Source organism: Bombus pascuorum, chromosome 8, assembly GCF_905332965.1.
Source record: "Bombus pascuorum chromosome 8, iyBomPasc1.1, whole genome shotgun sequence".
In the NCBI taxonomy this organism is placed as follows: Eukaryota; Metazoa; Arthropoda; class Insecta; order Hymenoptera; family Apidae; genus Bombus; species Bombus pascuorum.
The window spans coordinates 16134140-16160674 of NC_083495.1; the positions used below are offsets into that span (position 1 = coordinate 16134140).

Sequence of the window (26535 nt, forward strand, 5' to 3'; positions counted from 1 at the left end):
CTGATATCAGAAGATAGTCCAGTCTTTTGAAATTTAATACAAGATGTTAGAACGTGAAGTTTGCTATGTTTATTTGTAATTTGAAAACGATAATAAAAAAACGCATGAAAGTAAAATAAATTTCTTTATTTATGCTTCCTATTGGAGATAAAGAATTAAGCATAACGTTTCATTTGGCGAACAATAATTCAAATTTCAATAATTTACTATTTCAGATAATTATTGTACTTTATTATTGAACAACAGGATTGTGTACATGTATATGTACATTTACATATATATATGTAAAATCTGATATACATATATGTATACATATGTAAATACATATGTATATATATATATACATTTTGGTGTGCTGTATTTATGGAGGTACATTGTAATGATATTAATACTGCAGCTACTGGCATCTTTAGATTGTTATCCTTTCAATGATTTTACTAAGTTTATCATACATCATCATACAGTGTAAGTTACATATTAAATTTCCAAAATCTAAAGCTATTTAGTATCTCCTGCTCTTTACAATACAGCCAGTGTACATCTATTCAACCGTCCTAAAAAAAGAAAAATAAATATTAAAATTATATCATGAGTTTTTAAGAGTAAAAAATAAAAAATATGAAAGTTAATTCGTTAAAAGTAAAAATACAACAGTTAAGAACACAAAAGGTAAGACAAAAACAACATTTACATTCTAGTACTTTTCAGTATGTACAGTTTGCTATAGTACATTTCAAACAATTTTTTAATTATTATTTGTGAATCTATATATTCAATGAAATTATTAGTATAAAAAATTAATGAAAATTAAATCACACTTTTTAAATAAAATACCTATTGATGATTCAAAATTTTCGTTGGAGAATGCTAAGAACTAAAAAGAATACGATCGTTACTAGGATACATATAAGATATGTTTTGATATATTAGTCTTCAGTAAAATAAAGTACATCCAAAAATATATTAATTTGACCCGATTTTTTCAAATTTTACTTTATTGATAATTAAAAGAGATAATGATTTTTTTCCGATGAAAAATTTTCATAAGTTTAGATTACGATAATAAAATAAGAAACATTAATGCAAACTTAAACAAATCTATTTAATGCAATTTATAATTTAAAAGTAGATAATATTATTTTTTAACTATTTTCTATGTCATTAAGCAGAACGATATATTTTTATACAAACTGAAAATTCACTGCATGTTTTCTGAAAAATATTCTTCACTTTCGTGAAAATATTGAAATATATTATTAATACACAACATAATATTAATGCACAAAACGTTATTAACAAAGTCAAATACATAATATGTTAATTAGACCAACAATTTTCTCCTGTTGAACAAACTTTGTTAAAATGGGCACATATAATGTAATAAATTTGTATTTTTGCAAAGTGCAAGCGAAATAAATTAGCAATTGATATCAATGGACTGCATACAATAAATGCAAAAATTACATAATAGATTCATAACTATCTGTATCACTACGTATAGTACATGCATCATCATCTCGAGGAACTTCTATGTCTACGTACACAATACGAAGTGTATTCGTAAATCCTGGGCCTTGTTTCAATCCAGTGACTATTACAACTGAATCTCCAGATTTAATGAAACCACGACTTTTGCCGAATTTCAAACCACACTGGACGCGTACATCAACGTCTTTCACCCAATCAGCTAATGGCGCTTCTACACATAAGAAACAAAAAAAATAAAATAATTATTATAACATAATTATATGCAAAGTTTTCATATTTAAATTATATTTATACCCTTAATAGAAAAGTTTTATTCTACATTACTTAGTAAACGTCATTTAGTTGGATTATTTAGTACATTTCTTCTGAATAAAAAAATTCAAGTTTAATAATAATGTTAACCATAGGAATTCAATATATTCATCATTTCTTCATTAATTTCTCTTCCTAACAATTTATTTATGCAAAATATACCTTGTTAGCAATCTTAATTCAATCTCAAAGCCTGTAATATACTATTTTCTGGTTAGTACCTTCGTAATAAAGGGGCAAAATGCCACGATAAAGATGTGCTTGTCGTGCAACTTGATGGAATCTAGTTACTGCTATAATTGGACAACGTGGTCTGTATTTTGCAACTATGTGCGCTGAACGGCCGGTAGTTGTGATTACTATAATAGCACTAGCTGCACATTTTACGGATACTTCTACAGTAGCGATTCCAATAGCATGAGTAGCATCAATTGGTGGTAATGCTTTGTGAGAAAGATCTTGGAAAATTTGTGTCTGCCAAATTACAGCCTCTGCTTCTTTACAGATGTTAGCCATTGTGCGCACACACTCTAGTGGGTAATCTCCTTTGGCAGTTTCACCTATCGAAACAATAAATAATTACATATTTATGTAAATACTAATATATAAAAATTTAACAGATTAATTAAGAAATTATATATAGATGATAATCGCTTATTATGAATTAACAATATAGTAATTAAATAATTTATACCTGATAACATGACACAATCTGCACCATCAAGTATAGCATTAGCTACATCCGATGTTTCAGCTCTAGTTGCACGTGGTTTCTTCACCATAGACTCAAGCATTTGCGTAGCACAAATTACTGGTTTCCCAACTTTATTACATCTACTGATCATACATTTCTGTGCTAAGAATACTTTTTCTGGTGGTATTTCAATACCAAGATCACCACGCGCTACCATGATACCATCAGAAGCGTCGATAATTTCATCAAGATTTGTCATTCCTTGCTGATTTTCAATTTTGGATATTATTTTAATGTTCTTTCCCTTTTCACCAAGAATTGCGCGAATTTCCGCTAAAGCTTTAGCATCTCTTATAAATGACGCAAATATCATATCAACGTCTTGTTCAACACCAAATTGCAAATCAGATTTATCTTTTTCAGAAACAGCTGGCAAATCTACCGGTGATCCAGGTAGATTGACACCTTTGCGAGAACCTAACATTCCACCATTTTCAACAGTAGTTACAATCACATCAGGATCTAAAATATTCCATACACTTTAATTAAAATCCACTAAAATTATATATTTTTTAAACATAGGAGAGGAAAGAAGAATATACGTAGAGAAACGACACGTACTGACTGCAGTAACTATGAGGGAAATCAAACCATCGTCAACGTAAACGCGACTTCCAACTTTCAATACTTTAGAAATATTCTCGTAATCCACGTAAACAAGATTTGCATTGCCTTTTTCCATGTATGCCTTATCGGTAGATAATTTAAACGTTTGGTCTTTAAGTAATTCGACTTCAGCAGATCCACCCTGAGAAAATAATAAACAATTAGGTATTATATGTTAATTTTAGGTCTTACACGGTATAGAATGCGTGAAAAATCCTATCACACTACATATTTTCATTAAAAAATTTCTCGACGAGAATATTGTAGTCAAAATATTTTTGAATATTTAAACTTTTTATTTTCATAATTTATGTGTGATTGTATGGTAGTGCTCTGAAAGATCTTGAAAGATCTTGAAATACTTTGAATTACTGTATTATGATCAAATGTACGAATAAATAAATGAGTTACGTACGCCTTCCAAAAGTCCAGTACGGATTTCAGGACCTTTTGTATCGAGAGCAATCGCTACAGGAACGTTAATGCCTGATCGACTGGATAAGTTCTTCTGCGCTTTTCGTACGTTGCTAATAGTCTCAGCGTGGTATTCATGAGAGCCATGAGAAAAATTTAATCGAGCGATATTCATGCCCGTTTCGATCATCTTTTCGAGAGTTTCGACGGATCTTGAGGCCGGTCCGATCGTGCAAATAATTCCCGAAAGACGGATGAACGATGCATGGCTGTCGATGTCCAAGGCACACATATGATCTAAATGGCTTTGAGCATACAAAACTTGCGTGTTCGGCTTTCCAGCCATCTGTGAAGATACATATAACGATTAAATTTAATTGTTTTCATGGGAAATATTTCAAGATTATTAAAAACAATTCAAACATTTAATAGTTTAAAGCATCGCAAACTCTGCGTAACATTTAACTATAAAAGTAGTTACTACGCAAAAAATTGTCTAAAAAGCACTACATACTTGTTTCTTAATTAGCAAATAAAATCTAATATGTGCAAGTAAATGCGATTGCTATTATAATATTATATAAGCTGTAAAGGTGCTCATAAGGCGTAATTCTTTCATATGGAATTGTGTCTTTAAAGCGTGGTTAAAACATAAAGGGAATGTCTTGTAACCCTTACACAGGAATCTATAAACTACTACATCTTATTATTATAATATCGATGAATTTAAATTTGAAGTGGTGTTTACATAAAACTGTGCAAACAAAATTATTATTATTATTATTATTATTATTATTATTATTATTATTAATTATTATTAACTATTAACATAAAGATCTGTTTAAAATGGCAAAACAAACAATAGACATACTTTATAAAATTTAGGTTGATTATAACTACAAGCCTCCATTCTATTGAGGTATGCATAACATAAGATTAAAGTATCATAACTACTTATGTACATATATATATATATATACAGGATGTTCCATTTGAAGAGGATCTTACGGTGGTCACAAATCTCCTCTAGGTGCATGCACTTCTCTAATTTCAAGGTGACCTTTGTTTTTTTGTGCGAAACTATATGTTTTTATTTAGGTAGGCGTATATCCCGTTTCATAGCGAATTTATCGACCTATAATATCGGTATTCCAAAGTCATTCAACCTTATTTATTGCCATTCAAAATTTACCTTTGTTGAACATCCCCAAGATTTAATTTATCGGAGTAGTGCGTCTATTAGGATGTAAACATGAATCGAAATCACACTAATGATGCGATATATCATTATTTTTATTTTTTCCTCCTTATTCTTATCTATAATCTGCTGCTAGGCAGATCTCAGTTTCTGTTACAGTTGCTTCGAAGGAATCAGTATTATCGCGGACAGTATTACGTGTGCTTCCTTTCAGTAACCATCTGCTTTATCACAGAGCATTATACGCCTAATGGAATTGTCAATTCGCTTGTGATTTTAAGAGAATCAAGAAAGTTAGAAGAATTAGTTCTATCGCCTTGAGAAGTGTCAACCTATCATTTGGGGATAGAATAAATAATCGTATCGACGTCCAAAATTATTCTTTTACCATCACCTTGAAATTATGGAAGTGCATCCATCTAGACTTATGGCTATGATAAGATCCTCTCCCTTCCTCGAAATAGGGTAAGTTTTATTTGGAACATTTTTTAAAACGACCTATAGCTTGGGAAACAATTGCGTGCGAAACATTAAATAGAGTATATATTATAAAACCGGTATAAACCGTATATCGTACGTAGATGAACTAAGCTTGCATACATTTGAATAATTATTTAGCTTAAAATTCTAAAATGTATCAATTACTGAAAATAACAAATATTTCTAAACATTTTGTTTCCACCAAAATGTGTACATTCTCGTCAGTTGTGAACAGCATACTACGTTCTGATACTTTTTTGAACACTTCTACCTAAGGCTTGCCGTTTAGAGTTATAGATAACTCGACAGGCAAACGTTCATCATTGTCGGTAAGATGGTGTCGATGATCACAACCTAACCCATGCTTAGCATGGGGAAACCAGTTTAGCATATATTATTTTAAATTAAACTCATTCATTAAAAAACATGTATTTACTAAAAAAATTTATTTTCCATTTTTTCATGCTTTTATTCTTCGAGAGAAATTGCTCAAAGAATGCAATGAATCCAATTTAAAGCTAATACACGTGTGATACAAAAATCATAGGAATTGGTTATCTAAAACTAGCAGGTACGTATACAATGATAATAATGATTCATCTTGTGATTATTTCAAATTATTTGTTGCTTTAGTTATAACACAATTTCACGTTAAACAAATAAATAGTAATGTTATTAATTAGTCTTTGTTAATTGATAAACAGCTAATACTAGTAATAAAGAAGCGCTAATATTTTTTTGTTAGTATCTACAAAGTCTACAAGGAAAAATAAGCATTCTGGTGGCCTTCAAGTTTAAATAGATCGTGTTAAGATGTACTTATGCTAAAATATTGCCTTAGGATGTTTAGTTGGAGAAGAATATCAATTTCATCGAGCATCAGACTTCCTTTTACATTTATCTTAATTGAAGAAAAACTTTCTGCTAATTATCTTGACCTTCATAGTCCTTCGTATGATACAGACCGTGTTAAGGACAAGACTGTTTACAATTTATTAGAAAATTACATTTTGTTGTAAGCTCGGTAAGTTAATTTCATCGTGTTTCCAACTGTATTGTATTTTTCAATCAAATCCGAATATTTACGAACATTTACTGAAATTGCACATACGCCAATAATAGAAAATAGCTTTTCAAACCCTTTAGTTTGAATGAATAATTTGTCATTGATATTTATTGCACGCTAATTAGTATAGATGCTGAGATTACTTGAAATGAGAAATGCGAATGCTAATTTAGTAAAAAGTTTCATTCAAAGTTCATGTATCTACGTTGTTACTTGGCACTGAAAATAACATGGTTACAAGATAAACGTTTTAAAAATGTACGCTCTTAAAGAAGAGTAAAGTTCTCCTGACATGCATCTATTAGTTTGTCACGTCATATATATAATCCTTTGCGACAAAAAGATAGCGCTCTATATAAATATAAATATTCTTAACTTTTGAAACATTTCTTTTGACTTTTATACCGTTTAACAAGAATAGCGCATTATTTCGATATGTTTGAATACGTTTATTACAAGAAAATTTTATTTTACAATACGTATTGAAAAATAACGAAAAATCGAACGTATAAGTGCCTAATACGTATAGAAAAATATTATTTCCTAGCTCGAACGTTTGCTTTTATAAGCAATTAAACGTCATTAAACGTCATACATTGGCAAATATTTGAATCATTTTTTAACAAACTTCCGGCTTGATACCCAGTTTTGCTCGATGCATTTTTTAAATTTTTCAAGGCTGTGAAATTATCTTCCCTTGACATGTACTGATCTTTCGCAGAGGCTCAACTCACTTACTGACTTAGACGGGCCACTTTAGAACCGCAGCTGAACCATAGGACGGTGGTTGGACTAAGTTCGGACAGAACGACACGCCGACCACTCGTGACCATTCGCAGAACACACGCGAATCACTCGTCTCTATTCTATCGTGTTTTGTATTTGCATGGTTGCGAGTAGTAGCGGATAGCCGCGAGTGGTCGCAAGTGATCGGCGTGTCGCTCTGTCCAAACATAGTCCAACCACCGTTCTATGGTTCAGCTGCGGTTCTAAAGTGGCCCGTCTGAGTCAAGTCCTAGTGCCACCACCATCGAACAATTTCATTCGAAAACTTGGATAATTTGCTCTCCGAAGTATTCTTTTGACTTTGCTTTGCGAATACTTGTATTATTCTATTGGAAAATAAAGTTTGTACTCGCAATGATTGCAATATATTTCTTCAATTGTTCGTCTATTAAAGTAATACAATTTGAACTCTTCATTTTTCCATTTTAATCTCAGTGTTTCAGTAGTACCCAACGCCAGCCCACACCTTCTAGTCGGCAAGTTAAAATCTATGTTCTATCACTTTTTCTGACTAAAGATAACTCTTGGCCATTTTTCTCTCTCAAAAGCATACATCTTTTAGCAAATAGTAAACGTGCTTCTTTACGTTGCCTCGTTAGTGGTGGTGATCGATTTTTGACGTTTTACGTATTTACATTCTTTTCTAATACGTTGTACATTACGCACATTAGCGTTCACACCAACTTCTGCTACAATTTCTCTCGCAATGGCAGTGGAATTTGATGCACTTGTTAAAGTCGTACGTCCTCGACGATCGGCTTTTAATTTTGGACGACCTGTGCTTTTTTTCTTTCCATACTCATTTGCGTTTCTTAAAACATTGTATACAACTTTCCGACTACGATTTAATTGTTTCGCAATTTTAGAAATAGAACAGTTTTCTTCGCGTAAATTATGAATTGCCGTTACTTCACAATCACTCAATTTTTTACCACGACCCATTGTTCTTAATTGCACAAAATTTCGATATCGAAACACGCGGTATTAAATATCTTCTCGTATGAGCAGTTTGACGTCTTCGCACTAACTGAAAAAGGAAAACTTTGAGGCAGCGCTATCATTTTGACGCAGCGATCACCACTAATGTTTACGTTCTCAGTTTTAGTTTAACCCAGTAGGCAAAAACCAAGTGTTTACCGTGAACACGTGTAATTTATTGCTGACCAAAATGATACACAGAGTGTCTCTAATTGAAATGTCAAAACTTTGGGGACCGATAGTTATTTCAATTTGTTTCACAAAATCTTATGATTTTTTTTTTTTATAGATATGAAGAAAGATTGCGAAATTTTTCTAGTTTTATCTTTGAAACGTTACAATATAGAAGATGTATTCAATTTTCAATTACATCTATGGAATCTTTAGAACCATGAATGTATAGAATCGTGTCTTTCGTGGAGCATAATATTAGGTTGTGCACAAGAAAAATGAAAGTCACAGTAAACTTCAAGCATTATTTATTCAAGTATTATAGTTTAGTATAATAAATGAGTATTATCACACAATACTTTCCAACCATGGTCTCTTTTCCAAACTTTACATTATATTACTGCTATACACCCTTGGACAAAAAGATAGCACATGTGTGCTATCATTAATTTCTCATAGATAGAGTCCGAATTTCCCAAGTTTGACGAATGGCATATAAACAGTACCTTGTAGTAATAAGGTATATGAGCTTGAAACTGTATCTTCGCTATTCCTCTTGTATTTATCAACAATGATTGTGAAATCCGGTCGGCGAAATGATAGCACACCAAGCATTTTGTTTCCATTCCTTAGTATTTCTGTGTATTCTGAGTGGTGTAGACGTAGTGAAAAGTAGAAGAATTTCATTAGAAACCTTACAAATTTCGATTCAAACAATGGGACGTGGAAAACAGCTAAATAGTGAAGAGATTCAAACAGTTTTGAAATTAAAGAAAGAAAACTTTACTATTTCTAAAATTGCAAAAGTTCTCAGTAGAAGTCGGAAAGTCATTTATAATTTACTGAAAGATGTAAATAATTATGGAACAAAAAAAAGCAGTGGGAGACCTTCCGCGATTAGTACTCGTGAAAAACGTGCAATTTTACGTGCCGCGTCAAATTCGCTTCTCACGTCACGTGAAATTGCAGAAAAAGTTGGCGTAAAAACTAATCCTCGGAATGTCAGACGTGTACTACAACAATCCGCGCACATAAAGCGGATGAAATTAAAACGAAGACCAGCTCTAAAGCAGATTCACAAGGAGCATCGATTATATTTTGCAAAAGAACATATACGGTGGAACAAGAAGTGGAGGAAAGTTATATTTACAGATAAAAAAAGATTTAATTTAGATGGCCCAGATGGATTCAATTTTTACTATCATGATGTAAGAAAAAAAAAATTGTCACAAATACGGCGTCAAATGGGTGGAGGTAGCATTATGCTTTGGGCAGGTATTGGGTATAACGGAAAGACTGATTTAATATCAATTCGCAGCAAGATGAATGCTATAACCTATCGTAATTTGATACAAAATCAAATTGCAAAGTACGCAACACATATTGCGAGACAAGATTTTATTTTTCAGCAAGATAATGCTGCAGTTCACACCGCTAAGGTTGTGAAAGAATATTTTTCAACAGAAAATATTGCAGTTTTGGACTGGCCTGCATGCTCCCCCGATTTAAACATAATCGAAAACTGTTGGAGTAAATTAAGCAATGCCGTTTATAGAGAAAATAGGCAATTTGAAAGTATTAATCAGTTAAAAAAGTGCCTTGAAGAGGAATGGAGAAATATATCGCTGGATTATATTAGAAAACTATATCGTTCTTTGCCGAAACGAATGCTGGAGGTGGTGGAGAATAAGGGAGGATCCACACATTATTAAATTTTAAAAGGTTTTTTATTTTTGTACAATTTAGTAGATAATAAACACTACAACTTTTGAAAGTGTGCTATCATTTCGCCGACCGGATTTCACAATCATTGTTGATAAATACAAGAGGAATAGCGAAGATACAGTTTCAAGCTCATATACCTTATTACTACAAGGTACTGTTTATATGCCATTCGTCAAACTTGGGAAATTCGGACTCTATCTATGAGAAATTAATGATAGCACACATGTGCTATCTTTTTGTCCAAGGGTGTATATCGACTATTTACTTATTTGTATTACATACTGTGGTAATTAATATTTACTCAGAGACATTTATTCTTATCGATTTGAATTACCTTGAAACATGTTGTCATCGTTCCGAACAACCTTCCCTTGTACATGTTACCGTCGCGATCACTCGATTTTAAGTTCTTAGATATACAACCAAGAACACTTATCACAATATACACGTTTTTAATATTATGTATTTGTTAAGATCTTTATTTAAATTAAGGATAATTAGCGAGAAATAATTACATATATTACGATTTATAATTACTAAATTTATCGCTACGTATCGTAATTGATAATATGTAACCGGAAAATATTTCCACCACCGTATCGAAAAATGCAGTTATTCGATTAGCAAAATTATATCGGCGACGAAATAAAAGTTCTACGATATAACCAACTATGGTAATTTTGTTCGCAAGTTCCGTACGTCTTGTCTGCCTGTTCGTCACGTACACACTAATAATAATTAGAATCAGCGCTCGAGCCGAGTATCACTGTTCAAATATGTATAAATGTATACCACAGTCAACCTAGCGATAATCCATGGACGTCCTTAGTTTTTGATTTATACAGGAAAGTATGTTTGTCAATATATTGTATATATAATACTAAATGGTAGTAATCGAATTTACGATTACACTTACAAAACCAATGACATAAAAATTAAGTCGTAACAGCGTTACAGGCCACCTCGCGCTGATCGAATATTAATCTAATCCAATTTACATATAACCCATTGATTTATCCTTCTTTATTTTTATATTAAAACCGATTAGCATCAATGAGTAGTTTAGAGTGGGTTACATATAAATAATTAATTCAAGTTCTTTGTGAATATTTACGTACATAGGGAAAAGTTGTTCGGAATGCTGACCTCGACAACGTATTTCAAGCTCATCAAGATCGAGGAGGTGTGTCTCTTTGTAAATAATTATCCATAGATATGTACAGGTACTGTAGATAGGGTTAAAAATCGATTTTACATCCATTTTCGTTAAAGTGACGATACCGATACGAATGCGAGTACAACGAAGCTATAAATAGAGCATTAGTTTACAAACGAAGAAAAAGAAACAGAAAAGTGAGCTAAAGAAAAAATTGTCGATTTTTTGAAATGATACTATGTTATGTGTTTCAAATTTTAGTTCTCCAGCTGGTCGAGAAGCGGGTGAAATTTCGCTTAAAAAGTTCCATCCATACGGATCAGCACAGAAGCAAACTAAAATAGTTGCATTATTCAGCAAAGAATACTTAACATATTCGCTATTACTAAAATATGGCTATCTCTCGTCAGAATATCTTTTATCAGAGATATCTTTAGTTTAACTAATAACATTTGTTTTCGCTTCATTTCTTACGATTTTGTTTGCCTCTCTACATATTTTCGTTAAAATAAATGCGTGAACTAAAAAATTTAACAACTGCGTCAGTAGTTATTATTGAGAGGCTACTTATCGATTATGTAAATTTTAAATACGCAACGTATGTGCCAATAGCAGTAAATGTGGTAATATATTTGCTAAAACTTGTAATATACATTCGATATATGTATATATCCTGTTACAAATCTTGTATATATAGTACCAGAAACAGATTAACTCAATAACAATGAGCGTAGAGTCCGATAACATCTTTTGAGAAAAATTTGTTGTTATTCAGACAATTAAAGTCAGACTTGGGTAGTTTTCTGTATTCTGTTGACAATCACAAAGATATGATTTGTATGAAAACTGAAAGGTTATAAAGAGAGTATTTTGGTTTGAAGAAAGATACTATCGAGTTATTGAAAGTTATATAACATAGAAATTAGTAAACACATAAGTAGTACACTTAGATGTTTAATTTTCTACATATCTTGAATTTATTGATTTAATGATAACAAAACAATATTACCCACATTACTGGAATTTGTGTTACAAAATTCAATGAGCTTTTAAAGTTTTGTAATATAGCTTATAAAAACATAAATTAACATGCTTAAAAAAATGAAGAACGTTCAAAGTCAATTTCTAACGAATACATTAGAAAATATTCTATGTGAAAAATGCAAACATTAAAATTCATACTGCGAGAAACACAAATAGCACAGGTCAGATACAAGTCATGCAAGAACTAAGTTAACTCTAAATACTTATCACGTTTATTCGATAATTATTTACTTTCGATTATTATTAAGATATTATGAAACAAACAAAACAAATTAAATAAAAAGGAAAACATCGCAGAAAATATAAAAAGAAAAATATCATCGAATCATTGGATCGAGATAAATTCGAAGACAAAAACATTACATTATCTTTCACGATCGTGATATTCGACAAGAATTACGCATAACTCTTTGTCTATGAATAATATCTACGATAGAATTTTCACAATTTAACTTCCTAAGCAGTTTAAACTTTTGAAATATGAAAATTTTTGCCAATTAACGTACGTATTAACTTTTGTAAATTAGAAATTCTAATTACAAAGATTATGCCAAATACTATAGTGACTTCTAAATCTAAAAGTGACTTTAAAATTTTAAAAGTTAAAATAAAGCGAAAGGATCGCATGCAAAAAAAGAAAACACAATGCTTATATATTATTTATAATTTGTTACATTTGACAACGGTGTACTTAGCTACGATCAAATTCGATAACAATTTTTAATCGTATCGGATACTGCGGTAAAACTTCGTTTATATGAATCTATCGAAAAACAAGTTCGTTCGTAGAAGCACATCGTCTGTGATTTTTCGTTCAGTTAATAGGAATTTGTGTTCGTATAAGAGAATTCCACGAAACATTTACTCTTAAACACATAATAACGTTGCGAGTTTGTAGCGACTGCGAAGCATAAGAGCGAGTCACATAACATTTCATTCATATAAACAGAGTTTCACATATTCGCGAACATTCAGCGTAACTCGTGTAATGGCCTAAGCTAACGAAATAATAATATACGTGCGACAGAAAATCGAAGTTAAAAAGAAAAAAAAAAAACTGTGGCAACACATAAAGTAAAACCATTGCAAAACAGTTGTCCACAATAATACCTTATCGTAGATGGTAACCCAGACCATTTTGGTAGGCTGCGCAAATAAAGAGGACACAGGAATTAGTTGCAATACTGGCTCGATGACAGCGAGCCTACGTCTGACGGCATTCGTTGATGTACAAGGTATAAACTGCTTATCGCTTAAGCAACGGAAGTTTCGGAACAAACGGAAGTAGGTAGAGGAATCGAAAACGTCCAATGGACGTCTTAGACGATGGCGGTACCAGTGCATACAGCAAGTGCGGCAAAATTCAAATGACGACATTCTAATTCATTCATTCAAAAGAATTATAATTTCCATACCAACTGCGTTCTTTCGTTTCGTTAGTCGTATAAAAAGTATCAAAAATTAGTTCAATAAAGTAAAAGTTGTAAAGATAAAGAAAATGTTTGTGAATTTATCTTACGATATTTTTTTCCATGTCTCGTAGATTTAGATAGCTTGTCTTAGCTACGTGAAACACATTATACGTACGTATAACGAAAATTTTATATCAAGCTGATTCTTCGTACAATTTTAAGCAGTCTCTTTGTATATTTAATTTACTATTAGATTATACAGGAAATTTAAATTATATTCAAATAAATAAAATATACAATGCGTGTGTTGTTCTTCTAAGCAAATATTGCCAAAATTGTACTTAAAAATTGAATAATAACTTTCGGTATTAAGCTTTACACAGCCTATTGTATGGAATGCAGAAAACACATCAAATGATGCAATGTGCGATTCACGCAATGTTCAGATAATACATAAACGTTATTAACCTAATAATTATCGATCGTAGTTAAGAAATGTTTGTATTTCTTCTATGGTTCGTTTATATCTTATCAATATCTTCAATTACAATATCAAATAAAAGAATTGATACTAATATACAATTAATCAAGCAATAAATTAATAACGAATTAATCGATACAAATTAATAAAAATAAAACGTGAACAATCAAATAAAGATATTAGCTTTTACGTAATATACATGTACGTATATCATCCGTCTGCACTCGCCGCCATCGTCTGCAAATATCTGGAGTCTTTAATTAACTGAATTATACGATGCTTTAACAATTACGAACTTAAGAAATAAAAACAACATAATATGTTTGATAACAAAATATGTGTATATGCACGTATATATTTTTTGTTTCATTTTTACTGTCATATTTCTATGAAATATTATATGTTCATTAAACAAACATTTTTCAAGTTAATGTAATCTAGTTTTCAACGAAAGCAAATCCTCACTTTGTTCGAACGGAACGTTTAATGAAATTATTAAAACAAGTAGATTAAAGACTAATTAATGATCAGAATAATTACAATAATAATAATATAGCGTAATAGGAATTCCATATTTAATTCCACTTTGCAAATAAACGAAAAGGGAGAACAAAAATCTCATTGAAAAGTGATGTTTATATAATTGTTTAGAGATTTATTTCATCGAAAGCATTCACTGAAATTAGATTTTTATCGATAAATAAGTTAGTAGCAATTTATTATTGATAAAGACCAGTAATTTTCAATCATGTGACACTAAACTCTGCAGCAATAAATTAAACTTAACAGGATAAGATAAACATTGTCAATGCAATATCGAAATTGCCTGATGATCTTGATGAACTTTTGTGAAGATTACCTACGATGAAATGATTTGAAAAATAACATGTTTTATATAAGTTGACCATCATATGTCCTATACATGTCCACCGACATATAAATTACTCACACAAATTATATGTTTCTAAAAATTTCTCAATTTTTATCCGAAACATTTTCGATCGGTTTTAAAGATATTCACAGGAATCGATCTAAGTGAGACATTCTATATTAATGAATTTGTTTAATGAACTTTCATGATGCGTGTCTGTTGTATTTTTTATAATTAATCGAACATATCTATATAACATATCTAAAGCAAATTTTGACAATATAGCATAACACTGGAACTAACTGTTGTACCATAGCGTTAACTCAATTGTAGTGACACTACTAAGAAAAAAAGTTTCATGCTGCTACACATCTTGTTCGTCAAAATAACCATCTCGTTTCTTTATATTCTGTTGTATTTTTTATAATTAATCGAACATATCTATATAACGTATCTAAAGCAAATTTTGACAATATAGCATAACACTGGAACTAACTGTTGTACCATAGCGTTAACTCAATTGTAGTGACACTACTAAGAAAAAAAGTTTCATGCTGCTACACATCTTGTTCGTCAAAATAACCATCTCGTTTCTTTATGTTCTAAACTAGATGTAATCCAAACAGTATTATATTCTAATACGCTCCATCGATTTTTACGATATCCTCTATTCGTTCAGAGGAAAAGTGTTCCCAAATGAAAATGTAACTTCTTGTACCATATTTTATCGTGAGTACTATACGCTAGGACCTACATACATACATATTTCGGTCACGATCATATCGAAGAACGGAATTCGATCTATAGTGCTTTCTTCTTGATATCGAGTGTCCAATTTATAAATTGTTTAGCATATTCAAAGCGTTTCTTTCTTATTTCGTAATTTTAATAACTGTTTCATAGATTCCTTGTTTTTATTAACTACTAACTATTGGTATTTTACTGTAGTTAGAAACAAGTATATATAGGTACCCAAACTTTCTGACGATGGAGCGTATCCATTTATCTTCTTTATCTTTACTTTTGTGCTTAAAACAGATATAATACCTATTTCAAACTAACAAAATGCTTTCAGGCGAAATAAGTTTATAGTAATATAAATAAATATCTCAATTAGAGATTTAGAAATAATATTTCTAACATCACTATTATTTAAATACTCAAAAATGTAGAATAATATAGCATAAATATATAAATTTATACTATTTCGTACAAAATACAAATTTACATTCAGTAAATCTTTAATAAATTTCTGAGAAATACGAAAAATTAAGAAAACGCATACCTTTCCGCATTTAATTTCTATTTTCACTAATTTATTAAAAAAAACATCGTAGTTTAGATAAAAAAATTCATATTTAATGTTAAAATAATTGTGTAAAATATATTAGCAGAGAAATTGTTAACTATTGTATTTACTTTTGTATTTAAATGATATAACTATAAATTCATTGAAATAATTAATTATTGAATATCAGTAATTTTTCCAATAATTATCAGCAAACACATAAGGACATATCTGATTGACAGTTATCAATTAAATTAGATTTAATTTCAAAACAGGAGATCAATTGCGCGCGATGATAAAATCATCACGCTATAGTGGCGTGTTATAAATCGTGTCACACATACAATTTCATAAAGACCGCGTAATTAAAGTTTCATTAACTAATGTTCAGTTCAACAACTGAAGCAATTGATGATATAAACTTATTATGGAATCATATTTCATGACGTAAAGCTTTGCTATAACGCGGTGATTTACAAGTCATACATGCATTATTTTTTTTTAGACGGAAGAAATCATAATCCATGATAATCTTTACTATAGAAGATTATCAAATCTCACCAGAATATCAATGTTTTTATAATATGATATTTCGACCACAAACATGTATTTTTCAAATTATATGTTCGATATTCTTTTTTTAGAATTTAATATATTACAATTTATTCATAGGTCAATAAAATGTCCAATTAAAAAAGTGAATTAATTTCACACACACACATACACATATAATTTTATTATATTATATAACTTCTTTATTACAAAGTGGCATTTGAAATATCATACTGATATATTTTTTATTATTTGTTCCCCCAAGTAAACTTTTTTGTATAAGATGAGTAATCTAATCACTTCACATTTCCTAACAATATTATAAGTAAAATTTCGTTCCTCTTGAGTATAAAAGTTATTAAATTCATTAAAAATATAACAATCTTTGTCAATTTGTACCAAAATATGTATACTTCATAACAAAGATACGACGTTAGGTTTTTATTACAATAATATATATTCATATTATCATTTATGTATAACTTGAATTTTTATTTTATGCGACAACCAATTTCGTATCTCTTATAGGCTTAATTTCATATTTGTATTATAATTTACGATATTCCAGATGTAATAACGTTATATTAAAGGAAAGACAACATCTTTTTTATATATGTGAAAATCACTATGTCTTAAAAATTATTTCAATGAAAAAGCTAAGGAATATTTATTTGAAATATAAATTTAATTTTCATACTATTTTTTAATATATGCTTCATTTAAGATTCATATAAGACTTATATATTGCCTATGTAACCATAAAATTTAAAAATGCAAAATTGAATCAAAGTACATATGTATATCTAAACAAAAATATATTTTTTATAGAAATTGTGGGTTAATATTTAATTTAATTATAATCTATCTATTATGTCATTATTATTTATCCGTATAAAATTTGTACACTTTAATAACAAAGTATTTTTGCACAATATAAAATTTAAATGTAGTTTAAATATCTTTCTAGTCATATTGCACATATGCAAGGAATAATGAATTTGCACAAACTAAACAACAAATGTTTGATATATTAATCTACAAAAATGTGTTCAAACTAAAACCATTTGATATATTACTTATCAGAAATGTATTCAAATTAAAATGTCTGATATATTAATCATCAAAAATATAAAAATTCGTAAATGTAAATTAAAGCATTATGACACTCACTTTATGATTTGTATATATTTTCTATTTTTATTAGTTATTATACGGTTAATTAAAAAAAAAAAACTCTATACGCTATCATTACACTTTTATGAATACATAAAAAATTATATAAAATGCTAATATAGATTAAACAAAAGAAAGAATAGTTAATCTTAAATATATTAACCGAAATTTTAATTGTATCTAGAATAAACGAAAAACAATTTTGAAAAAGAATTTTATACGAATATTATAAAGTATAAGAATGATTTAAGATTATTTTCAAACATGGTACTGAATTTTTAGAAAGCAATTTAAAAGCATTTATTGTTTCAAGGTCAAAATGATATTCGTTGTTCTGGCTATATATTTGTTATAGAATTACGTATTCCTGAATAAGATCCATGTGATAAAATATACATACAATGAAAATTAAGTAAAGCCCTATTAAATGAAAAGAATCAATAAAAGTTGGAACTTCTATCGATAGTTACAATGATATAGAAAAAGTTACTTAAAGTATACGAATTTTTAAGGTTATAATCATCAAAGCGACAGCAAAATTTATATTACTTTATGATACATTGCTTTATAAAACTACATAATTTATTTTAACTATTACCTTGCCAAAATTGTTGAAACAAACTCGAATTTAATGAAACAGAAACCAATGATCAGATCAGACGTCTCTAGAAACCAAACTAACACGCCCACAGCTTACAAGAAACTGATGTTTTAAGGACACGAAAGGTCGCTGTCGCTAGTCGCTATTTCCTAGTGCGCCCATCTCTAGACTGATTTTCAACGCAAAAGATCATGTGCATTCAAAATGTTCATAAAAGTTCTTATCGATTCATTAACGCTATTTAAAATAGTCAGATTAATACAGGAAGAAGTATATACAACATGTTTTATTAATTAAATCATTTATAATATTTTTATTAAAATTGTATACATAATATAAATTATAAACTACTAATATACTAATACAGTTATACTATCTATTAATATACAATTTGTGAAATTATCGTAGAATTACAAATAATTTACCTTAATCAGATCAAGTAACAACATACAACTCAATTTACGTATTTGTAAAGAAAAATCTATATTGTAATAAAGAATATATGTTTTCAACTTAAATAAGTGGTTTGTATCTTATATTAGTCATGAATTTGATAAATTAAGATATAAAATAATGAATTAATAAAGTAAGAATTATAACAGCTTGTCTTATGACAATAATTGTCATATAGGAAATAGAGAAACCTTTCTGGTTACACTTTACTTTAAGGTTCGTAAAACTTTTTATTTTTTTATTCGCAATCTTGCGGTTTTCGACGTGTAGAATCTACGGAATTCATTGGTTCAAAAGTTATGACTATGTAAAATTAAGCATTTTAAGGGTATTTTACATATTACTTTGACGCCATATTGACTTCTATCCGTGATTCGACCAATGAGTGGAGCGCACAGATGACACCTGATTGGTTCGCACAGATAAGCATTCACATGCTCTCGATACACGCTTACCTTGTTCAAGAATAGAGTGTTTTCGGATCGTTTCTATCAACAAGATCAACAAATTGATATTATAACGGGGCAGAAATATTGCCACAAAAATTCGCACCTCTCTCCCACAACCGAATTCGATTCTATTTTTTAGGTATGCTTACCCATTTACGTATCAGTAGCTGTATGTACTGTACGTATCGACATTCGCTAGGGAAAATCGTTCTAATATTGAATCATGACCATTTGTGAAAAATCAACATGGAAGACAAGAAAGTATGGTTCTGCGCATGCGTGATATACTATGAATGCTCAGATGGAGATACACACACTCTACTCATTTTTGTCTGTCTTGCAATAACGCGAACTTTATCGTTCTTTCATGTTGATCTTTTATGATTAGACGTAATTCGATTTTTAGACGGTTTTCCCTAACTAGCGTCCAGACCTATCTGTATGATTGTGCTTCATATGTATCTGTACAAAAAAAAAATATATATATATATATTTAATTACATGTACATCATGATATAAATGAATCAGATTATAGTTTCGCCACCAGATTATAGTAAATTTATAAATCTAATTCTTCTTATTTTAAAACATGACCTATGTAGTGGGATTACTTAATATTTCGTTTTTTATGATAAACAATGAAAAGGAACATAAATTATAACGTAAGTACTTACTTTGATATATATTTGTTATTGAATATGTGTATATTTTCGTATAAATGTTTTTATATATATAGATGTGTATTAAATTTTAACTATATTAGGTCATATTCAAATCCTTAATGCAATAGATGTCACCCTTAGATATACAGTGACTATATATATTTACATACATATTTTAGTTTTATTACATCTGGTTATCATGATGTCCGATATTTTTTTATTGATTTTCATGATATTTAAAGAAAAGCCCACCGGTATACGCTATGGCAAGTAAAATAAGTAAAAAGGTTTCTGGTGACGACTCGCTTTCATTATCTTATAATGAAGGTGTTGGAAGGTAATGTAAATATTGGTATAGGTTAATATTATGATTTGAAATTTTGACAGATATAATTAATATGAAAAGTGATTGTGACATTAATGCGTAGGTTTTGCAAGCAGTATCCCTATAATCTTTAGTTTTTGTTTCCTATATTTAGTGTAATAATATTAAGTGTTCATTGATTATATTTAAATTTATTTCAAACTATTCGTGCCCATCATAACATCTGTATAATTTAGAAGTATAAATTAGAAGAATAACAATATAAATAACTAAATATAACAATTCTATGGTTATATTTTATAGTTTTTTAATATATATGTTCATAATTTGACTTTTCTTTTTATATGGATTTATATCTATTTCTTTTATATGGATCTGTATTTGCAATATCTTACTCTTTTATATATAATAATACAAACATAAACAAAGCACAAAACACACATTATTATAAATACAATAAAAAAGTCTGTTTTACGATAATATTATGTCTAGATAAAAGTATTGGCAAATGCTTAATAATAATATTTGATTTAATAGTTTTGATAACGGATTATGTTAAATGTTAAGCGACTATAATTTAGTATTTTATAGTGTATCTTTTTCTATTGTGTTCGTAAAAATATAAATTTGTCATATTACTCAAAGTTTAGTTATTAACTTTAGCAGCTATACAAGTAATGAAAAATTAGCATGCTATTTTAATTAAAAAAGCAGCAAATAAGTATCTCTCTATAATGGTTTTGAAGAAAAGGCTTAAATTCTAACAAACAAGTGAAGTTATTAAATACAATTAAGCGTATGGTATATAAAACAGAGATATAATAACTTTATTTTTTAAATTATATATTAGTCCAACATTTTTAATTTGATCTTTAAGGCATATCAATCTTTTCATAGTAATTAATTAAGTGTTAACATTACATTTGTTTTAGTGTTTTAATGCATGATACATAAATATTATTTGTCATTATTATTTGTATTTATAGCATTATTGAATACGTATTAGCTAAACATGTATAATTATGAAGTAGTATATTAAATATAATAAAAGAAAGATATACATATAAACAATATATGGAATTTTACATTTGTATGTAGTATATTATTTATATTATTTACATCTTTTTAACTGTTTCTAATTATTTTGATTAAGTGTGTATTATGTGTATATTTCAGAATCACAGGTTTTAAACATTATTCAACCTTTAAAATATCTCCCACTGTCATAGAAGAGAGACAAAAATTTTGGAATAAACTGTTTCTTAAATATTCAGAAAGAGTATGTATAATTTCTATTTTTTTTATTTCATAGATATTTACTAAAGAATTTCTTCTTTTCATAATAATAGTAGTAATTATAATATATTTTATTTCAGGAATCTGATCAAACTGAGTTGAATATCTTTACATTAAAACCATGTAGAAAAAAGTTCTCTAAGGAGGAGAAAACAAAAGTAGAAACAATAAAGGAGCCTATGCGTAAACCATTAAGTGTGGTACAATATTGGGTAAATACAGGTTATCTGCCTTATAAAGAACTTTATGTAAATAAAGACAAACAATTGAGTATTGAATTATCTTTGACAAGCGAAGAATCATCGCATCATAAGTCTTCTAGTAGTTCTGTTGATACTGCTGTTTATATTTTATCAAATATGAACACAACTAATAAAGTAGAAACAATGGCTATTGTAGAGGGAGCAAAATATAATACAATAGGAAGTTTTCAAAAGATACAAGATATCGATGTAATACAAAATAAAATATGCGAAGAGAATAATGGAGACAGTAATGAAAATATATTGGAGACTAATGGTAGTGATAAACAGCAATATTCTCCTAAGATTTGTGAAATGTCAAATCATGTGTTAACACAAAAAGATATGGATGAGGAAGAATATACGACACAAGCACAAAGAAATATATATGCAGATATTGCTACAGATATGTTGTCAGAAACAATTAATAGACATGAAAATCAAATATGTACATTTCATGATAGTATTAATAGAGATTCTTACATTAAACAAAATTTATCAAATACGAAATCACCACATGCCTACCAAACTCACTTGACAGAAGAAAGCTTTAAGTTCGAAGATAGTCCCACAAAAATAGGACATCGGAAGAAATTATATACTGGTAGAGATTCACCTGTTGATCTTATTAGCATGAAAAGTAATAACAGAAGTATAATATCTAATTCAAAACAAAATTTACATCCTGCATTAGATTTTGAATGCAAGTTATCAACAAAATTTAAAATTAATAAGAGAAGAAGAATGAGTTGCTTTTCCACATATAATAAACTAATGAATAATAGCCAATTTAGTATTTCTAATCGTAAGAAACGTAGATGGAAGAAAAGTGTACCAAAATTCAAGACTATAAATGACACAATTACAAAGAAGTCAGTGATAGACCAACATGTAAATAGATCTCTATCAGCTAATGTATCTATAAATAAACAAACCGAATTTAATAAATCCGTAAACCGTTTACAAAAAATAAATACAAAAGAATATAAGAAATTAGAAGAATTACAAAGTTTAAATCCAGTAGTTTGTTTAACGCGATTATCGAAAGATGATATTGCAAAATATAAAAGATCAAAGAAGATAATAAAAAGTATTAATAATTTAAATACAATTGAATTATCAGGACTTAGTAATCAACGACGTAGACGATTAAATAAAATGACAAATATGAAACACTTAGTTGTTCGTTTATCACGTTTGTCAGAACGCGATATTGAAAAATATAAGAGGCTAAGTAATGTGGCATTAAACCTAAATTCAAAGGTTCGTTTAAAACAATCACCAAAGATCGAAATTCAAAAGTATACAAAATCTACTAACACTATGAACAATTTAAATCCAGTGGTTTTATTAAAAAGACTGTCAAACTTTGATATTCAAAAATATAAAAGTGTCAATAATAAAAGTACATTAGGTAGAAGTGATTCTTTTTCAAAATTTACCCAATTACAAAATGGTGACAAGTTTAATAACCTTCCACAACCTGATAAATTAATGCATATGACTTCCACGTTACGTGCTGTTACAGTAACTGAAGACACAGGTAGTGAACAAACTACTGTTTTGCTTTGTAAGTGTGATAATATCTCATTCTGTGACTGTTCTACAGATAATTTATCTATATTTTCAAAAAATGGTTCTCAACCCCATTCTACTTCTGTAAAAACTCGTAATAATCATATGTTACAAATAAAAGAAAAATTTCATGAAAAAAGAGAAGAATTAAATAGCAAAATATGTAATAAAAAAATAGGTATGACAAAAGCGCGTGCTAAAAATAAAATAGAAACAGTAAATGATAAAAGTCAATTAAAGCCTAGTACCAATAAAAGCAATCTTAAGAATAAGCGTGATTCAAGAAAAAGGCAATTTACAAAGCTACATAGTATAAATAATTCTTTTGAGACTAATTCGGAATCTTCAAATATAAATAAAGATGTACGTCATATAAATGATATAGCATCATCTTTGAACAAATCAGATGTAGTTCTTGAAAGAAGTAATGAATGTATGAATAAGAATAAAAAGAAATCATATATCTCGTTTTCCTCTGACGAAGATAATGAATTTATGAAACTTGTACATTGTTCAGAAGATATGCAAAAATTAAAATTAAGACAATATTATAAAGTATTGAATGAAAAGTTCAATAGTACAGTAGATAAATTAGAAGAAACAAGGAATAGTATAATAAAATTTACAGTTTCAAGCATGAATTCAACTAGTTTATCAAATAAGTTACTTTCAGACTCTATAATTAAAGATGGCAGGTTTAAGAAAAAAGAAGAAAATTTAAGCCCAATGAAAAATGAGGAGTGTTTGTAACAGTGTAATTTATTGGTGGAAGAAGATTGTAATTAAAAGTTACGTAAAACGGGAACTGAAATTGAAAATTTAAATTATTATTCAAGATGAGTATTACAGAAAACAAAAGTAAATCTTTATGTTTTAAAACAAAAATTTTTGATCCTGAACCATTGACAGTATGGCATTGCTCATCTAATAATTTATTTTGAAATGACAAAGAATAACTTAATAGAAAGTAATTTATAGTTATTATATTCTTTAAAAAAAAAAAAAGTTTCTTAGTATATATAGCAAAGTATAATGCATTTAACTCGTTGCAGCACTAATTATATGTGCAGAGGTAAATGCTGGTGATGTAGAATAAGATTAAACTAATATAGAATAGATATTATATACAGCATATTCTTGTTATTTTTAGTTCGCATTTTTTTCATAAATGACAAATACGAAGAAAAGATGGCAGAAGAAAAATTTATACAATGTTTTATAAGCGATACAACAACGTATATTAATTTTCTATATTTGCAATGTTTATATATGTTATTGTATCTTTTTTCTCTCATCTTGTTCTATCACCGTTTACGAGCAAAATATCTATACATCTATCTTATAGTAATAACGTACACGTCTGATGTATTTAACCCTTTGCCTCACATTTCTTTTGTAGGCAACACTAAATGCAATTGCTCGTGACGACCACAGCCGTCATTTGCGGCAATACATTAACCTGTACTCTCCAATAACGATACAAGTTTTTGATAGAAAATAGTAATATGGTTAAATGTAATAGGTTCCAAAGTTTAGATATTTAAGTGAACGTGTAAAAAGTGTAGGAAAATTGACAGGGAACTTATTATCGCTGTAACGAATTGTAAAAATATAAAAATTAATATAAGTAGCATACTTACATAGAAATTAACTCAATCTGAATTAATTAAAAACAAGTAATATTGAAGTATTTTTATTTTAAAACTACTGGATGATATTCTAGAAAGCAGGAGTATTTAAGAATTTTCGAGGCTTCTCAAACATAAAAAAATTAAAAAAGGTGTCTGAATTTAAATGACTTTGTATGCAGATGATATACATAACAAAGGTTAAAAATTAGGTTGGACGGAGGGTTAAATGAAGAATTTGTTTGATTCTCTATATTGCATGTTTTATATACATATACAGCACTATTATATATTTCTTGTTCTTGTTATATATATATATATTTTGATTAGTTTCTTACTTTCAATTATTAATTTATTATTTGCAATTAATCAATGTTTCGTTTCTATGATACTTTATAACAAATTATATTAAAATATAACAATAAACTGTTTTTTTATGCATGTTCTATTCTAGACCTAAAGTTATTATATAGTTTTATTATTATTATTTGCTTGAGTATAGTTTGCTAAGCATCCTGTCTCTTGTACATATGTTCCTTATAATCAAAATTTGCAGAAGGTCTTTCCAATTCTTTTTTTTTCCATACAGTTCAAAGATGTTTACATTTCCGTGTTTTCAGCTTTTTCATATTACGTCTTCACTTGCATTGATTATCTTATATATTTTCTGTTAGCAGAAGATTGTCCTCAAACAGCAACAGTTCCATTTGTTTGCTTACTTTTTGGTATCCTCTTTTTATGAAAAAGTCATCAGTATCGTATACGAGTAAGGAATAGAGTCGTGCTCAATGAGTCTTCCACGAGTCTGAGACATGCATCTCCTTTATTCTCATTCCACCCGCTGTCTTCACCCTCATCATTGCTTTTTCATACTATTTTTTTTATCAGCCTTATCATTCGCGTACTCGAGCCCATGTCAAATAACTTTTTCCATAATACTGAGTTCACGAATGCTCTTCGAAAATCTATGAACGTTGTCGGTAATTTTCCTCTTTATCTTTTACTTCCAGTATTATCTTGGTGTTCAGTACAAACAGGTTTAATACAAACTCGCATAATCTGTCTTCGCTTCGGAACCTGATCAACAAATTCCGAAAGAATTTTACTTTCCTTACACGAATTCGTGATCCTCCAATTTGTCAACAGCGATGTATACATATGTCTTTAGAATTGTAAATATCAGAGTAATACCTCCGCAGCTCTTAGAGTTCAATTGGTTGCCATTCTTCTATAGCAATGTCTGCTCGAATTTACATCATTTTTCATATGTTGTTAAATATTCTTAGTAATTGCATTTCACGTTTAGAAGCAGTTCTTTATAAAACTCTATTTGTATTCTATCCAAGTAT

General features: G+C 29.0%; 2 protein-coding genes across 4 annotated transcripts; one reads left to right on the plus strand and one right to left on the minus strand.

Moving 5' to 3' along the window:
* Positions 1 to 111: 111 nt before the first annotated feature.
* On the minus strand, positions 112 to 18711 carry LOC132909897 (pyruvate kinase-like). 2 transcript variants are annotated; one of them, XM_060965108.1, is made up of 8 exons: positions 18554 to 18711; positions 13289 to 13324; positions 3576 to 3920; positions 3116 to 3302; positions 2495 to 3016; positions 2022 to 2360; positions 1543 to 1699; positions 112 to 554 (listed from the first exon to the last, which is right to left on the minus strand). In XM_060965108.1, exons 2-8 carry the CDS (start codon positions 13313 to 13315, stop codon positions 542 to 544), a joined length of 1590 nt encoding a protein of 529 aa, XP_060821091.1. In that variant the 5' UTR covers positions 13316 to 13324; positions 18554 to 18711; the 3' UTR covers positions 112 to 541. The 2 variants fall into 2 exon arrangements, with proteins under 2 accessions (XP_060821091.1, XP_060821092.1); XM_060965109.1 differs by lacking the exon at positions 13289 to 13324 and having other exon boundaries at positions 18554 to 18705.
* Positions 18712 to 19666: 955 nt separating this feature from the next.
* LOC132909876 (uncharacterized) lies at positions 19667 to 25622 on the plus strand. Of its 2 annotated transcripts, none has more exons than XM_060965043.1 (4): positions 19667 to 19719; positions 21622 to 21724; positions 21822 to 23925; positions 23971 to 25622. In XM_060965043.1, exons 1-4 carry the CDS (start codon positions 19682 to 19684, stop codon positions 24306 to 24308), a joined length of 2583 nt encoding a protein of 860 aa, XP_060821026.1. In that variant the 5' UTR covers positions 19667 to 19681; the 3' UTR covers positions 24309 to 25622. The 2 variants fall into 2 exon arrangements, with proteins under 2 accessions (XP_060821026.1, XP_060821025.1); XM_060965042.1 differs by lacking the exon at positions 19667 to 19719 and adding an exon at positions 20296 to 20457.
* The last annotated feature ends 913 nt before the right edge of the window (positions 25623 to 26535 follow it).